Source organism: Anomaloglossus baeobatrachus, chromosome 1 (genome assembly GCF_048569485.1).
Source record: "Anomaloglossus baeobatrachus isolate aAnoBae1 chromosome 1, aAnoBae1.hap1, whole genome shotgun sequence".
In the NCBI taxonomy this organism is placed as follows: Eukaryota; Metazoa; Chordata; class Amphibia; order Anura; family Aromobatidae; genus Anomaloglossus; species Anomaloglossus baeobatrachus.
Genome location: NC_134353.1, coordinates 747,493,516 through 747,511,287, shown reverse-complemented (window position 1 = coordinate 747,511,287; position 17,772 = coordinate 747,493,516). Strand labels below are relative to the sequence as shown.

General features: G+C 47.8%; 1 protein-coding gene across 1 annotated transcript in view; it reads left to right on the top strand.

The window, feature by feature from the left end:
* Nucleotides 1-17,772, top strand: part of RNF34 (ring finger protein 34) — a 42,755-nt gene that overhangs the window by 11,465 nt on the left and 13,518 nt on the right. The window contains exon 2 of the mRNA XM_075323540.1: nucleotides 17,531-17,740. Within this exon, the coding sequence (XP_075179655.1) occupies nucleotides 17,531-17,740 (210 nt within the window). The remainder of the gene's footprint in view (nucleotides 1-17,530; nucleotides 17,741-17,772) is intronic.

Here is a 17,772-nt window from a genome sequence, read left to right as displayed (position 1 = left end):
GCGAAAAGGAGGGACAGGAGGCACAGATTAGGAGGACGCCCATCGGACCGGACAATTTACATACATGGCGGGAGATTTTATAAAGGTACGTATGGGGTCTACAGGGGGGGTCAGGAGGTAATGTGCACCTTTATAGAATGCAGTACAGGTGCTAGTTTTAGTTTTAAAGGCCAAAATCTGGTGACAGGTTCCCTTTAACAGTTTGAGCTACACTGGAGGTGTAAGGCTATGTTCACACATGGTATCTTTTTTTCTGAGTGCATCTTTTTCCTGTGGTCTCAGAAAATGCAGCTTGTGGGCCAAAATATGCATGACGTTTTTGCAGCGTTTTTGTTAATGCGTTTTTTTAAAGGCGAAACAAAACCTGATAGGATCGATTAATTGATAGAATAGAACATCTAGAATATATAGAAAATATATAGAAAGAAATAACAGAATAGTTTTATAGAGCAATACCTAGCTTGGCCAGCTGTTTTTTAAATTTTATTTTGTTAAAAAAAAAAAATGACGTGGGGACCCCCCATTTTTCATATCCAGCACAGAAACAGCAGCAGCTGCAGGCTGTAACACTCAGCTGTCTGCTGTACCTTGGTTGGTTATGAACAATTGAGAGGATCCCACGTTTTTGTGTTTTTTTGTTTTTTTTTTTTCTAATTTTGTTGTTTTTATTTGATTTATTTAAAAAAAATTAAAATGACGTGGGGTTCCCCCAATTTTTTTTTTTTATTTATTTATTTTTTTTTTTTTTAACCAGCTAAGGTACAGCAGACACCTGTGAGCTGATATTATTAGGGTGGGAAGGGCCATCGTTATTTCATCCTTTCCAGTCTAACAATGGCAGCCTACAGATGCCCCAGAAGTGGCACATCCCATTAGATGCGCCAATTCTTACGCTGGGCCCGGCTCTTCCCGATTGCCCTGGTGCGGTGGCAATCGAGTTAATAACAGCCCACAGCTGCTATTAAGCCCTAACTTAGTGATGGCAGGCATCTGAGACCCCCCATCACAAATCTGTAAGTGAAAGTAAATAAACAAACACCAAAAAAATTTTTTATTTGAAATAAAAGACAAAAAAGCCCCCTCTTTCACCACTTTATTAACCCCCTTCAATCACCCCTCCAGGTCCAACGTAATCCACCCGAGGTCCCACAACGCTTCCAGCACTGCTGCATCTGACAATCACAGGGAGCGGCCATAGAACAAGACTGCCCGCTGTGAGCTCCACCCAACAACTGACGTGAGTCGCGCAGTTACTGGTGAGGTCACTCAGGTTTACCCACACCACAGCTGGAGTCCTCCACCTGTGAAAACAAAGCTGACGTAAGCAGCGCGATCAGCGGGACGTAACTCGGGTGACTTGCTGTCACAGGTGGAGGCCGTGGCTAACCTGAGTGACGTCACCGCTGATCGCGCGTCTCACTCCAGTTGCTGCATGGAGCTCACAGCGGGCAGTCTTGTTTTATGCTGCTTGCTGTGAGCTTCAGATATGTAGCAGTGCTGGAAGCGTCATGGGACCTCGTGTGGATTACGTCAGGCCTGGAGGGTTGTGTTGTGGCACTGGTTAATAAAGTGCTGAAAGAGGGCGCTTTTATTTGTCCTTTGCTCCAAATAAAGCATTATTTTTCCAGCACCCATGACGGCACCACGAGAGAGGGGATCTGCCCTTCAAGGACAGGAAACCTCCAGAATAAAAAGGGGCGGCACCTCTCCCCGCATCAGTTGGTTTCCTGTCCTTGAACAGGGAGCCTCCAGAGATCTAATCGATTCCAGAAGGTCCTGAGGGGCCGAAGATTCAAGTCCGGCGCCCGGTCGACCGGCTCTGGCAGCGGCACGGGTTCTGCTGCGGTCGGCCGCGGTGCTGGGGAGCTGCCGCATCAGACCCATGGGGGTCCGGAGTGCGTGCAGCGCGCCCGATTGGAGCGCCAGGAGCCTGCGGGGCAGGTAAGTGGATCCTCCAGGGGACCTGTCCGCAGGGCTCTCCCGTCGCAGCATACCCACGGGGGTTAGGTCTGCGCACGGGCTCCTTCCCTTCCTTCCCCCCTCCTCTCCTTACCGGTGTACTGTTTGCTGAGGAGCTGTCAGTGGAGAGATGTAACCGCGACGCCTCTGGAGGACACAGTGTCCGGGCGCGTGCCGGCCGAGATGGGGGGGGCGGCTGCTGCAATCCCTGCGGGGCGTCCTCGTGGCAGCTGAGGATGTGGCGCTTCCGAGGAGCGCCATATTGTGGATAGGAGATGTCCGGGCTGTGCACAGGCGCGCGTTTGTTCCAATGTGCGGCCTGTGGAGCCGGATGGGACGTCCGCCGGAAGTGGGGGCGGAGTCGCCAGCATGTCTTTGAAAATTAAAGCGGCATTCCTCTCTATGGTGCCTGTGCTCTGTGGCCATGACGGACAAACAGTCAGCAGCGTCTCCTTCGCCTCCCTCCTCTCCAAAACCTCCCTCTGATCATGATACAGCCTCCCTAAAGCGGCAGCAGAAGGGGGGAAAGGAGGACAGTGTCGCTGGCTCAGGGGGCAAGCGTGGGGGGACGGATGACCGGTCCTCCAAACGAAAGGAACCTGACTCTCCTGACAGAAGACGGCCTTCTAGAGGACGGAAGTCAGATGAGGGCCCTGCTGAACCGGTATAGCCTCTGGGCATCGGTGGGTGAGTGCACCGCAGATGTTCCGCTTTTAATGGCGGTCATATTGTCTGGTTTTTTTTTTTTTTATAGGAGAGCAGTAAACCTAAGAAGTGTTTATCTAAATCCAGACATAAGGAATGTGCCTTGTGCTGTAAAGAACTTGCTGGTTCTTGGACTAAGAGATTGTGCAAAGGCTGCATTCAGCAAACTTTGTCAGAGGAACAGCCAGGATTTGCCTCCGACCTCAGGTCCCTCATACGGGAAGAGGTCAGGGACTCCCTCCGATCACTGTCTGGAGCACAAAGTGCTGGGGGTTCTCGGGCTCCTTCGCCGGTCCACGAGGACTCTGATAGGTCTGATGGGGAATGTGATTCCTCTGGCTCTACTTCCCGCTCCTCCTCTGATAGTGACTCAGGGGGTCGCCAGTGCTTCCCACTTGATAATATGAAGAAGTTAGTTAAGGCGGTGAGGACCACCATGGGCCTCACGGATGAGAAACCTGAAAAGTCTATCCAGGATAGGATGTTTGGGGGCATGGAACAGAAGAAGCGACGCTCCTTCCCGGTGGTGGATAAAATACAAGCCTTAATTGCCCGGGAATGGAAGAGACCTGATAAGAAGCATTCCATTCCTGGCGCCTTTAAGAGAAAATACCCGTTTGAGGAGGCCTCCTGCTCCACATGGGATAAGGCGCCAAAATTGGATGTGGCTGTCGCTAAGGCATCCAAAAAGTTTGCCTTGCCATTTGAGGACATGGGCTCCCTGAAAGACCCATTAGATAAGAAAGCTGATCACTTCCTGAAAAATACCTGGGAAGCTGCTGCCGGAGGACTAAGACCTGCCATTGCGGCTACCTGTACGGCGAGATCCCTGACTATATGGATTGACGAACTGGAAGACCAGTTTAGATCCCGAGCACCTAAGGAGGAGATTGCGTCCTCCCTCTCCAAATTGCGGGGGGCGGCGGCCTTCCTTGCGGATGCCTCGGCGGACTCCAGTAAGTTGGCTGCAAAGTCAGCATCCCTCTCCAATGCGGCTAGAAGGGCTCTCTGGCTGAAATGCTGGCCAGGAGATCTGCAGACTAAGTCTAAACTCTGCAATATCCCTTGTCAAGGTGAATTTCTGTTCGGGCCGGTGCTGGATGACATCCTGGAAAAAGCTAGCGACAAGAAGGGCGGCTTTCCCTTTCCATCATTTCCTTCTTCACGGCGGTCCTTTCGGAGGAAGCCTGTTCGCCGCCCCACCCGACCGCGTGATCGGAATACCTGGTCCGATAGAAAGACTCAGGGAAAGGGGTTCATGTTCAAGGGCCCCTCAAAAGATCAGAATAAGTCGTCCAAGTGACTCGCTTTCCCAGGTCGGAGGGAGGCTCTCTCAGTTCCTTCTGGCCTGGGAAAGGATTTCCTCCAGTGCATGGATACTGGCCCTTATACGCTCCGGCCTCCGGCTCCCCTTCCTTCGGCCTCCTCCTCACCGGTTCGTGGTTACCCCTCTGCGTCGTTCCCCGGCGGAACAGCTGGCATTGGAAGCAGAGGTCCGTCACCTCCTCTCCAAGAGGGTTCTAGTGGAAGTTCCCTCAAGGGAACAGGGAGAAGGGTTCTATTCCACCCTCTTTCTGGTAGGGAAGCCCGACGGTTCCTATCGCACAATCATCAACCTGAAAGCCCTCAACCGGTTCCTTCAAATAGACAGCTTCAAGATGGAGTCCGTGCGGTCCATAGTGAAATATCTGTATCCCCACTGTCACATGGCTGTCATAGACTTACGAGATGCATATTATCATGTCCCAATCCACTCTCTCTTCCAATGCTTCCTCAGGATAGCCCTCCACATGGACGGTCGGGTCTGCCATTTCCAATACAAAGCCCTCCCCTTCGGTCTGGCCATCGCCCCGAGGATTTTTACGAAGATAATAGCAGAAATGTCGGCGTATCTGCGTCAGAAAGAGGTCCTTCTGATTCCTTATCTGGACGACTTCTTGATCGTGGGTGCCTCGGCTCTTCATTGCGCGGCCCTTCTCCGGCAGGTGCAAGTTTCCCTGCGGGAGCTGGGCTGGTTGATCAACGAGGAAAAGTCCAGATTAATTCCATTAAAGGTTCAGCTGTTTCTGGGACTCACTTGGGACTCCGACACTCAACTCTGTCGGTTGCCTCCTTCCAAAGTGGAAGCCCTTCGGACCCAGATAGACCGGACTCTGAGTCACCGGCGTCTGACTCTCCGGGGGGCGATGTCCCTCCTGGGCTCCCTGACTGCGACCATCCCAGCCGTCAGATGGGCTCAGGCACACACCAGGGTCCTGCAGTGGAATATCTTACAGCATCAGACGGCTCACGGGGGCCATCTGGACAGACTCATCGTTCTCAAACATCGCACATTGCAGTCCCTCTATTGGTGGCTAGATCCAGTCCACTTGGGCAGAGGGGTGCCTTGGAGGGCGCCAGAGCCCGTGGTGGTAACCACCGACGCCAGTCTCTACGGTTGGGGGGCACATCTGGACGCTCATTTCATTCAGGGACGATGGTCTGGAGAAGAAGCTCAAAATTCCTCGAATACAAGGGAATTGCTGGCGGTGGAAAAGGCGTTAGGTCATTTCATGCCATGGTTGAGGGGTCAACATGTAAAAGTTCTGTCGGACAACCAAGCGACGGTAGCTTATCTCAACCACCAGGGGGGTACTCGCTCCAGACACCTCATGTCCGTCGCAAGCAGGATCATGTCTCGGGCAGAGGCTCATCTGGGTTCCCTGTCGGCAGTACACATCCGAGGGAAGGGGAACGATTTGGCGGACTTTCTCAGTCGCACGCAGTTTCACCAGGGCGAATGGTCTCTAAATCAGTCCGTTTTCAACAGGATAACGGGGATGTGGGGGGTTCCCGAGATAGACCTCTTTGCAACTCGGGCCAACAGGAAGGTTCCCCGATTCTGTTCCCTGGATCCAAGGGATCGTCGTCACTCGGTGGACGCACTGTTGCTCAAGTGGGACTTCCGCCTCGCATATGCCTTCCCTCCACTCATCCTCCTCCCTGCAGTACTCAGGAAGATACGGGAGGATCAAGCAGTCGTGATTCTCATAGCACCCTTTTGGCCGAAGAGACCTTGGTTTTATTGGCTGACGCGTCTGTCAGTCACCGATCCATGGGTTCTCCCAGACCTACCGGATCTCCTATCCCAGGGGCCAGCCTTCCACCCACAGCGCACCAGGTTACACCTGACGGCGTGGCTCTTGAGAGGTCGTTGTTAGGCACTAAGGGGTTTTCTCAAGGTCTGATCTCCACCTTGATGCAGTGCAGAAAGCCTGTCACTACTCGCATTTATGGGCGTATTTGGGCGAAATTCCTGACCTCTTCGGGGGCGGATCCTACTAAGCCACCCTCCGTCCCGGTTGTCCTGGAATTTCTCCAGAAGGGTTGGGAACTGGGTCTATCCGTTAGTACCCTTAAGGTGCAGATCTCCGCACTGAGCGCCTTGTATAACCATGCCCTGGCTGGTAATCCCTGGATATCTAGGTTCGTTAGGTCCTGTGCTAGGTCTAAGCCTCGGGGCACCATGCCTCTTCCGTCCTGGGACCTTAACTTGGTCCTTTCAGCTTTAACACGGCCCCCATTTGAGCCCTTAGATTCTATCTCTCTCAAGCATCTGTTCCTTAAGACGATTCTCCTGGTAGCCCTCACTTCTGCCCGTAGGGTTAGTGACCTTCAGGCCTTATCCATTTCTCCTCCGTATACCCAGTTTTTTGAGGACCGAGTAGTTTTACGTACTGACCCTGCCTATTTGCCGAAGGTGCATTCCCACTTCCATCGATCACAGGAAATGGTGCTCCCCTCTTTTTATGCCAACCCTTCTACTCCGGAGGAGATGGGATGGCACTGCCTGGATGTTAGGCGTTGTCTTCAAAGGTATCTGTTGGTCACCTCGGAGGGGAGGAAGGATAAGTCTCTGTTTTGTAGTCTTCCAGGGCTGTAGGAAGGGGCTTAAGGCTTCTAAATCCACTTTGGCGAGGTGGATCAGGGATGCCATCTCGGTTGCCTACGCAGCCGGGGGGGGAAGACGTACCTCCTGGTTTGAAGGCACACTCCACGCGAGCGATGGCATCTTCCTGGGCGGAAAGATCGGAGGTCTCCATCGAGCAGATATGTAAGGCGGCAACCTGGTCTTCTCCGTCCACCTTTTTTAATCACTATCGTCTTGATTTGTCGTTCACCGACATCACCTTTGGGAGGCGGGTTCTGCAAACTGTTGTCCCTCCCTAGGTCTTCCTCTCTGTAATTCTCTCGTGGTGCCGTCATGGGTGCTGGAAAAATACGTAATTACTTACCGGTAATGTGTTTTTTCTGAACCCATGACGGCACCCTTACATTCCCTCCCTGCACTTGGGGGTTGCTAGTTTGCTTCCCTTTTCACTCCTCTTCACTGGGCGGTTATGGTGGCGGGATATGTTTTTTAACGATGTTGCTTGTTTCGGAGGTCCTGTCATGCTCGGTAATCAACTGATGCGGGGAGAGGTGCCGACCCTTTTTATTCTGGAGGTTTCCTGTCCTTGAAGGGCGGATCCCCTCTCTCGTGGTGCCGTCATGGGTTCAGAAAAAACACATTACCGGTAAGTAATTACGTATTTCGGTGTTTATTTCATTTCACTTACAGATTAGTGATGGAGGGTGTCTCGGGTAGACACTTGCCATTACTAATCTAGGACTTAGTGGCTGCTATTAGCTCCTTATTAGTCCGATTGCCACTGCACCAGGGCAATCGGTATGAGCTGGGTAAAGTCCATTAGATACAGCAATTCCGGGCGGCTGTTGGCTGTTAATTTTTAGGCTGGGGGCTCCCAATAATGTGGGTCTCCCCAGCCTCAGAATATCAGCCCTCAGCTGTGAGGCTTTATCTTGGCTGGGTATCAAAATTGGGGGGGACCGCACGTCGTGTGTGGGTTTTTTTTTTTTTTTTTTTTATTCTGTACAATATGGACCTACCCACCGACGGCTGTGATTGTTTGCAGTCAGCTGTCACTCAGCATCGGGGCGTGTTTGACTGCAACCAATCACAGCCACCAGTGGGCGGGGGAAACAATGCATATTCAGTGAAGGTAATGAGCGGCTCGGGAAGTAAATGACCGGCTGTGGCAGCAGTGTGACAGCCGCGCCGTTAATTCGGTAAGTATGAAGCGCTTGCTCCTACCACTTTACGCCAGATTCTGGTCCCCATTGACTCTATGGGAGCCGGCATCTAGCCAGATATCAGGGATCAATCCCCCGCAGACCTAGAGTCAGGGGGGGATTGATCTGCCAGCCCTCCGAAATGCACAGACAAGATGCAAAAAGAATTGACATACTGCATCTTCATTGAGTCTTAAAAAAACGCAGCCAAAAAAAGATGCACTGTGTGGACAGCGAAATAGAAATCTCATAGACTTTGCTGGGAGAAGGAAACGCATGCATATAGGTGCACCTTTTGTGATGTCAAAAAATGCACCAAAAACACAGTAAAAGATGCTGTGTGTGAACATAGCCTAAGTGGGCCTGGACCCTTGTGCAGCTATGACCACCCTTGGAAATCATATCTGTGCCATTGAATTAATAGCTACATTAAACCTTCCAATGACTGAGCAGGGAAGCTTACATTCATCTCTTGAGAGAATTTATCCAAAGGTGGAGTGATATTTGTGTGATAAAGGGGATTGGATTAGGAGAGGCTTGGTCTCCATGATGTATAATTTACTGTACCACTTTCATTTGTGTTTGGCACACACAGCAGGCATCAATACGACATTATCCTAATTAATATTCAGGCGTGATTAATCACCAATTGCCTAATGAGAGAGATCGCATTAAATGGAAGCGATCAACAAACTTGACCTACTATTTTATAAAAGTTTTTGTGTTGCATGTATGTAGTAAAAACCAGGCTGTGGCTCATCAGGGAAAGAAAGCGACCAGCAATAGGTCACCGGATCTTGTCCCAAAACTCAGGCATGACAAATATCCTGTGAAACGTTTAGGAATTGCAACCATTTTTTTTTTCTTCTTCTACAAATCCTCCTCAATTCAGGGGCTCAAAAGTAATTGCACAAATTAATTTTACCATAAATAAAATGTTCATTTTTAATACGTCATAGAGAATCCTTTGCAGGCAATGACTGCCTGATGAAGTCTGGAAGCCATGGATGTCACCAAACACTGGATTGCCTCTTTTGTGATTACTGCAGCTGACTTCTGTTGTTACTTGTTTGTGGGTTTTTCTACCTAAGATTTGTCCTAAGCATATGAAATGTATGCTCTATGGGGTTGTGATCTGCTGATTGACTCGGCCATTACAGAGTCGGCCACTTTTTCTTTGACCTCAACAACTGCTTAGTTGCTTTCACAGTATATTTTGGGTCTTTGTCTTGTGAAGCACCATTGAATTTGAGCAGAAAGTATAACCCTGTATACTTCAAAATTTGATCTGGCTGCTTCTGTCTTCAGTCACATCATCAATAAACACTAGTGAGCCAACGCCATTGGAAGACATGCATGCCCGGCCATCACAATGCCTCCTCCATGTGTTACATGTTTATTGATGATGTGACTGAAGACAGAACCACCTGGATGAATTCTGAAGTGTTCAGGGCTATAGGTTCTGCTCAGATTCAACCAAATGCACCAAGGATAATGGGATGGCGCTTCACAATGACCCAGCACATACCGTGAAAGCGACCCAAAAGTCTATTAAGGCAAAGAAGTTGAATAAATCGGCCATTGCAGAACAATCACCAGATCTCAACCCCATTGAGCTTGGATTTCACATGCTTAAGACAAATCTTAGAGTGGTCCAAAGCGGAGTAAATTTTCATCTAAATCTATATTGTCCTAATCTAAACTAATTTCTACTATAGCTGCATCAAAAATGTCATATCCTTCCCTCGCTACACTATCTAGCTTCTAATATCAATAAATTCATGAAAGATACAGATATTTGTATCAGGACAATCCAAAATATTGGATATGCGTCACGACATAAAGGAGAGGAAAAGACAGAAAAAAGAGTTGTACTGCTCAAAAGATATATATTATATATTAACAAAAATAGTAATAAATTACATAATCCATTGAATGGGAGAAAGATAGGGGGACAGCGCAGGGCCAAAAAGTGTTAAATAAGCCTATTGCATCATGACACAAATTTATAACAAACCCAGAATGGTGGTTGTACAAAAATGACACTTTAGTATCAAATTGGCAGAGGTATAAGAACAATGGATATATATAGAGTTAGAGCGCTGTCAGCAGGTCCGCATGGAGATACAGAGCATATCAAATTATGTCTAATACGGTAATAGATCTTTTGGATGCACATAGGTCAAATGTATATGAAAGATCTATCACAGACATAAGAGATAAACAGTCTACAATGTTAATATGCAAATATGCACCAAGAGGTGATACCCATGAACATGTCAGGAGATGCAGGCAGGCCTGTGACACAGAGAAAGATCCCCCAAGGATGTAAACCCTGACGTACGTTTCACTGTTTTCCTATGACATGCTTCATCAGAATAAAAAGAAGTTCCACATTTGGATGTGTTAGCACCCAAACATTTTTTTTTTTTTTTAGATCTTTGTATCCCATTTATGTACTGTAAAATAGCGGTGTCTGAACGTGAAAGACCAGGACAAGAATTGGGCTACTCACATATGCTGCAATAGATCTGCTTCATATCTTGCCCACTTTTGCAGTCCCAGTGATCAAAAGAGCCAACCGATCACACTACCAGTGGCCATTTCTGCATAGTGCAGAAGGAAGAAGTGGATGTTACAGTATCCAAGCATTCCATTTGCAATAACTACGCCCAGTAGCACATATAGAAGAGCTGCCAGTTCCAAAAGCACCAGAAACATTTTCAATAGTCAACTGAGGAAGAAGCAGGTGCTTGGTGTCTTGAAGCATCTTCCTCTCATGAACCAGAGTTTCTGTCAGCAACTTCAACTGAACACCACCTTATAACTCAAAGTGAACTGAACCATCTTGTTAGAGATTTGGATATGCCCAAGATCAATCGCCTTAAAATTTACTTTGTTCATAGGACAACCCCTTTAACACTAGAAGTCCGAGAAATTTCAAGCTCCCCCCTGAAGTCCCGAAAGAGGGTCAAATTGACTGATGGTAAACTGAATAGAACTAACTAGAAACTAAACTCAATGGAAAACAACTACCTCCTGTGGTGCGACAGTAATGGCCTTAATTACAGAACAAAAGACGGTGATTATAGGATGTTAGCTAAAATCCTTCAGGTCGTTCGACCCGTCTCTGGGTTCCAAAGGTAGAAATGTTAAATGACCCCCTCTCTGGGACTTCTAGTGTTAAGTGTGCCTCTCTGTAAATTACAATTCTCATGAATAAATCTGATTCAATCGGGTGAAGTGCTGGTGTTGTCGCATCTACAGGATGCGACAATCCTGGGCGGCTGCAGGCTACTACTTTTAGGCTGGGGGCTCCCAATAACCGTGGGTCTCCCCAGGCGGGGAATACCAGTCCCCAGCTGTCTGGCTTTATCTTGGCTGGTTATCAAAATTTAGGGGGACCGCATGCCGTTTTTTTTTTTTTAAAATTGTTTATTTAAAAAAAAAAAAACAAAGCCGGCGTGTGGTTCCTCCTATTTTGATACACAACCAAGATAAGCGCACGGCTGGGGGCTGCAGCCTGTAGCCATCATTGCTTTATCTGTGCTGGTTATCATAATATGGGGGCACCATATGCCAATTTTATTTATTTTACTGTGTGATATATAGATTTGCTGACAGGGTTTGTGATTGGAAGCGTCAGACACGCTGTTACTTAGGGTGGGGGCGTGTCTGATTGCAACCAATCACAGATGCTGGTTGGCGAGGGAAGCAGTGAGTATGCATGAATCTAATGAGTGGCTCCAAAAGAGGAATGAGAGGTCGCAGGAGCAGTGTGACAACCGCCCCGGTGACTCTAAGTATGAAGCGCTTGGTCCTACCCCTTTGCGCCGGATTCTGGTCCCCATAGATTGTATAGGGACCAGCATCTGCCCAGATACCAGGGAGCAATCTCCCTAGATGCAACATGTCCTTTCCTGCAGTATCAAGAGTGCTCTCCGTAGGAGAACGCAGTGATCCGTGCTCACGATCAGGGTTTGAGTCGTTGCGGTCTTTCTCTCTGTTCTCTCGCTGAGAACACTCGCGGCTCCGCAGCAATAAAATTAACATACAGTAGCTCGGAAGGCCACACCGCAGGTCAGTTTACCCTGCAGGAAAAACCACCACAGTGGGCACGGTATTTCTAGAAATCCCATCCATTGTGCTTGTACTGTACAACGCAGCGTTTTAGATGCAGTGAAAACACGCTGTGTCCAAGACACTGTGATCTTAAGCCTGCTTTACACGTTGCAATTTCGCATACGATATTGTATGCGATTTGCAACGCCCCCATCGTATGTGCAGCACGTTCAATTTGTTGAATGTGCCGCACAAACGATTAACCCCCGTCACACATACTTACCTTCCATACGACCTCGATGTGGGCGGCGAACGTCCACTTCCTGGAGTGGGAGGGACGTTCAGCGTCACATCGATGTCACGCGGCAGCCGGCCAATAGAAGCGGAGGGGCGGAGCTGAGCGAGACGTAAACATCCCGCCCACCTCCTTCCTTGCGCATTGTGAGCCGGGAGCCGCAGGACGCAGGTGAGATCTGTTCATCGTTCCCGGGGTGTCACACACTACAATCTGACGTACAATTCGTCAGGAATGCACGACGTGCGTGCAATGAATGGTTTTTCGTTCAATCGCAATTGCACGTCACTGTCACACGCTACAACATACCTTACGATGCCGGATGTGCGTCACTTACCCCGCCGACACATCGTAAGATATATTGTACCGTGTAAAGAAGGCTTTAGGCATGCAGCACAGAAGACTAATGGAATGGCTGACGTCTTCTGAATATTTAAGGTGAAAATACAATCATAGACATATTGTCACATCTTCTGCATCAGATATTACATGAGAAGCAGCTTCGTTCCCTCAAGAGACAACTGTCATGGAAATAATCAGATGTGTCTAAACTGATGTCAAGGAATCCGTCCTATTTTTATCATTGTGATCTTGACAACCAGGAAATTCAGAATCTGTCTTGGAGATCTGCAGCTCAGCGTTGGATGAAAGAGCAATAAATCATTTAGTAATGAAGTAAATTATGCAGAGAGAATTAATGTACCTTTTTTTTTAAATTTTTTTTTTTTTCACTTTCTTTCTGCATTTGGCTGAGGTCAGAGAGAACAAAGAACCCACACATTCTAATTTCTTCTGTTAAAAGGAACCTATTACCAATAAAATGCTCTGAGATCTGCATCCATATTATAAAGCCGGGGGGAGCTGAGCAGATTGTGTAGTTTTGTGAGAAAAGATTCAGTATTAGGCTACTTTCACACATCCGGTTTGAGCCCTGCGGCTCAATCCGGCTGTGAAAACTATGCAACGGATGCGGTGAAAACACCGCATCCTTTGCATAAGTTTTTACATGCGGCCGGTCCGGTTTTTTCCGGTTGCGGCATGCTACTGAGCATGCGCAGTGGAAAATACCGCATGCGGCGACCGGATGCGGTTTTTTCCGCATCGCGCCGCATCCGGCCTCCATAGGGATGCATTGAAAAATGCGCCGCAGCGGCCGGATGCGGCGCGATGCGGTGTTTTTTGCCGGAGCAAAAAACGTTGCAGGGTACGTTCGATCCGGCCGCCGCATCGGCTAAATCTGCCGCATGCGGCAAAAACCGGACCGAACGCAAGCCCCTACGGCACAATGCGGCACTAATGTAAGTCAATGCAAAAAAAAACCGCAATCGGCGTTACAAAAGCCGGTTGCGGTTTTTCTGCAGAACGCCGTATTGTGCCGCAGAGCAAAAATCCGGATGTGTGAAAGTACCCTTAGGCTACTTTCACACATCCGGTTTGAGCCCTGCGGCTCAATCCGGCTGTGAAAACTATGCAACGGATGCGGTGAAAACACCGCATCCTTTGCATCAGTTTTTACATGCGGCCGGTCCGGTTTTTTCCGGTTGCGGCATGCTACTGAGCATGCGCAGTGGAAAATACCGCATGCGGCGACCGGATGCGGTTTTTTCCGCATCGCGCCGCATCCGGCCTCCATAGGGATGCATTGAAAAATGCGCCGCAGCGGCCGGATGCGGCGCGATGCGGTGTTTTTTGCCGGAGCAAAAAACGTTGCAGGGTACGTTCGATCCGGCCGCCGCATCGGCTAAATCTGCCGCATGCGGCAAAAACCGGACCGAACGCAAGCCCCTACGGCACAATGCGGCACTAATGTAAGTCAATGCAAAAAAACCCGCAATCGGCGTTACAAAAGCCGGTTGCGGTTTTTCTGCAGAACGCCGTATTGTGCCGCAGAGCAAAAATCCGGATGTGTGAAAGTACCCTTACCTGTTTTCATCATTTAATCCTCTGCTTGTATTGGGATTGGCCCGGTCGTATCAATGGCTGACATCGTCCTTTGTATAATTGTGCGTATCCAGATAGAAAATAGTGGACATCGGCTCTTCGTTTCAGAAGTGTGTGATCTGCGTTACATTTTTTTTACCATCAGTTTTTAATCAGTGATTTTCACTTATGAAAAAATAAATGACAATGCTTACCCTGCACATTACGATGTTAGGCCTCTTCACACACCTTTTTTCTTCTATGTACGAGTGTGCATGTATGGCACAGTTTGGGTGAGCGGTTTGCTGATGTTAACGTTGTGAATTGAGTGGCTCGTGGTGGTGGGCTGGTGTATGTTATGGACAATGAACACAGGTGCATTTTATTGATGCCATTTTGAATGCACAGAGATATCGTGATGAGATCCTGAGGTCCACTGTTGAGCCATTTATCCACGACCAGCATCTTATGTTGTAGCATAATAATGCACGGCCCCATGTTGCAAGGATCTGTACACAATTCCTGGAAGCTGAAAACATCCCAGTTCTTGTATGGCCAGCACACTCACCGGACATGTCACCCATTGAGCATGTTTGGGTTACTCTGCATCGGCGTATACGACAGTGTGTTCAAGTTCCTGCCAATATCCAGCAACCGCGCTGCCATTGAAGAGGAGTGGAGCAACATTCCACAGTCCACAATCAACAACCTGACCAACTCTATGCAAAGGAAATGTGTCACACTGCGTGAGGCAAATGGTGGTCACACCAGATACTGATTGGTTTTCTGACCCCCGAACACCCCCTGACACCCCCAATACTGTAAAACTGCACATTTAGAGTGGATTTTTATTGTGACCATCTTAAGGCACACCTGTGCAATAATCATACTGTTTAATCAGCATCTTGATATGCCGCACCTGGGAGGAGGATGGATTATCTTGGCAAAGAAGTGCTCACTAAGGCGTCCTTTACACATCCGTGTCTCCGGTACGTGTGATGGTCATTTTCATACGTACTGAAGACAGACTTGCGTAGACCCACTAAAATCAATGGGATTAGTCACAACCATGTTGAGCGCACACGTGTCTGTGTGCCACACGGCAACATGTCTGTTTTCTGCCGGCAGCACAGATGTCACATGGACCGCACGCTGATGTGATCCGTGTGACATCAGTGTGACACGGACCGGAGAAAACACAGGTGACGTAAAAATAAAGATTTTTTTATACTTGCCTATCTCCGATGCTGCTGTCTCTGTTGCTTCCGGGCCCGCTTATTATGCTCATGAATAATCACTGCACTCACCATGGACCCGGAAGTTAGAGCAGCGCTGTAGACAGCAGCGCCGGGGACAGATAAACATACCAGCTCATGCTGTCTGTGTGCTTTCCGGATGTCACACAGCCAGCACAGCCGCACACACATTCGCATTTTCACCACGGACCATGCAAAGCGTTTGTGGTTTGCACGGATGTGTGATGGAGGCCTAACACAGGTTTAGACAAATTTGTGAACATTATTTGAGAGAAAAAGGCCTTTTGTATACCTAGAAGAAAAAGTCTTAGATCTTTCAGTTCAGATGATGAAAAATGGGAGCAAAAATAGGAGTATAAATATGGAAAATAAACAGATCTCTGAATGAAGCCTAATGGTTGATTAAAGGGAACCTATCACCAGAATTGTCCCCTATTAGTTACAGCCACCACCAGTGAGCTCTTATATACAGCATTCCAGAATACTGTATACAAGTACCTAGGCCGATCTGCATAACCTAATAAAACACCCTTTATTATACTCGCCTGCGGTGCAGACCGATGGGTGCCGCTGGCCTCTTCTGTGCTTGTGATCGCTGTCCTTTTTCCCATCCTATGTCATCCACACAGTGACCTCCATTGCGGTACTGTCCGCGCTCGCTTCTCTCTACCCTGCTGAGGGGAGAGCAAAGTACTGTAATACGCTGGTGCAAGGAAAGGTCAAAGACCGCTCGTGTATGCCCTACTGTACAGTGCCCTCAGCAGGGCAGAGAGACAGGAGCATGCACCGGAACGTGATGGAGTACACACAAAGCAGTGAAGGAGGACAGCAATCGCAAGCAGAGGAGGCGCCGGAGCAGGATCAGCGACAAGCCAATCAGTCCAGACTGCACCGCTGGTGAGTATGATAAAAGGTCTTTTTTTATGTTGTACAGATCAGCGTAGGCACTTTTATATACAGTATTCTAAAATGCTGTATATAAGCGCTTATGGCTGCAGATAAGGGACAAATATGGTCAGAGGTTCTCTTTAACATAATATTGTTAAACTTCGTAGTTGACAAAATTAAAAGGAAAAGAAAGCAGATTAATCATTATTTCCCGCTAAATGAGGGTACGTACCCACGATCAGGAGACGTTTCGCTCTAGACATTTGCATTCCTCGTGCGGAGACGCTAGTGTTCTCTGCGGGAATGGATCAGGATCCTGGGCACAGTGTATTTTTGCTGTGTTCTCCCGCCCAGAACACTGGCTGAAAAGTGGAAAGCCGCACCGAATGTCAGTTTGCATAGAAAAGAAGCACAGTGGGCAGGAAATTTCTATAAATTCCATCCACTGTGCTTGTACTGTACTATGCAGTGAAAATACGCTTGTTCCAAAGCGCTGCTAATCCTGATCATGGGCACGTACCCTTACACATCCAGTGTGTCATGACCATGACACCTATTGAACGTCACCAAGTCTTAGTTTGCTTAGTGTGGTGTCCTTATAAATAAATCTGATACCAGAGTATGGCATCATATTTTTATGGATACATTACAATTCTGTAACACAGGAAACTATAACTGCTCCTGTAAATAATTGATAAATGCTGCTGTAAAAAAGGAATTGCTCATGGATGACACGTGAGAAAAATCATCCCTCTTTACCAGATGAAAATCGGACTGAAAATGCTTGAAACGCCAGAATTGCATTTTTTTTTTTCTTTTATTTTTCCAGACGTTACAGCAGAAAAAAACAAACTCATTCACGTATCTTCTCTGTTTGTAGCACTCGAGCGTCACACGGACTGCAGTCCACATAATACAACTTGTGAACATACTAACTATATATATATATATATATATATATATATATATATATATATATATATATATATATATATATATATATATATATATATATATATATATATATAATAAAAACTGCGTACAAATCGTATGACAACCATGACCACTAAAAGTGAATATGGCTGATCCGCAGAATCCCATGGAAGATGGCAGCCATGTTTTTCTGTTGGGCAGCCCAAGTTCCAGATCAGAATAGAAAGTTTTCAGCAGATGCATTTTATACAGTTAAATTTTTATGAAGAAACCTTGTCAATGTAATTGCAGCTCAAGGTCCTTGTAAAAAACCAGTAGCCCCTATATTAGGAGGATACATAGGGTAGACTGTGCCTGCTTCTTCCTTCTCTCCCCAGCTTTTCTGCTTACATCTTTACAGGCGGGGGCCAGCTCCATGTGGGCTTCTTGCTGCGGGCTGCTGAATGAAGTCATGGGTACAGGTGCCGTGCGAGGGCAGCAGTCGGGCTTCGGTGGAGGAGCGGGACCTTTTAGATTTGCACACAATACTGACTTTTCACCATATCCCTCATCATCCTCCAACATTGTATGTAAATCTTGTGGACTGAACTTCACTGTCTTCAGGAAGAAGGTGAGATTTTTAGACCGGTTATAAAGAAAACC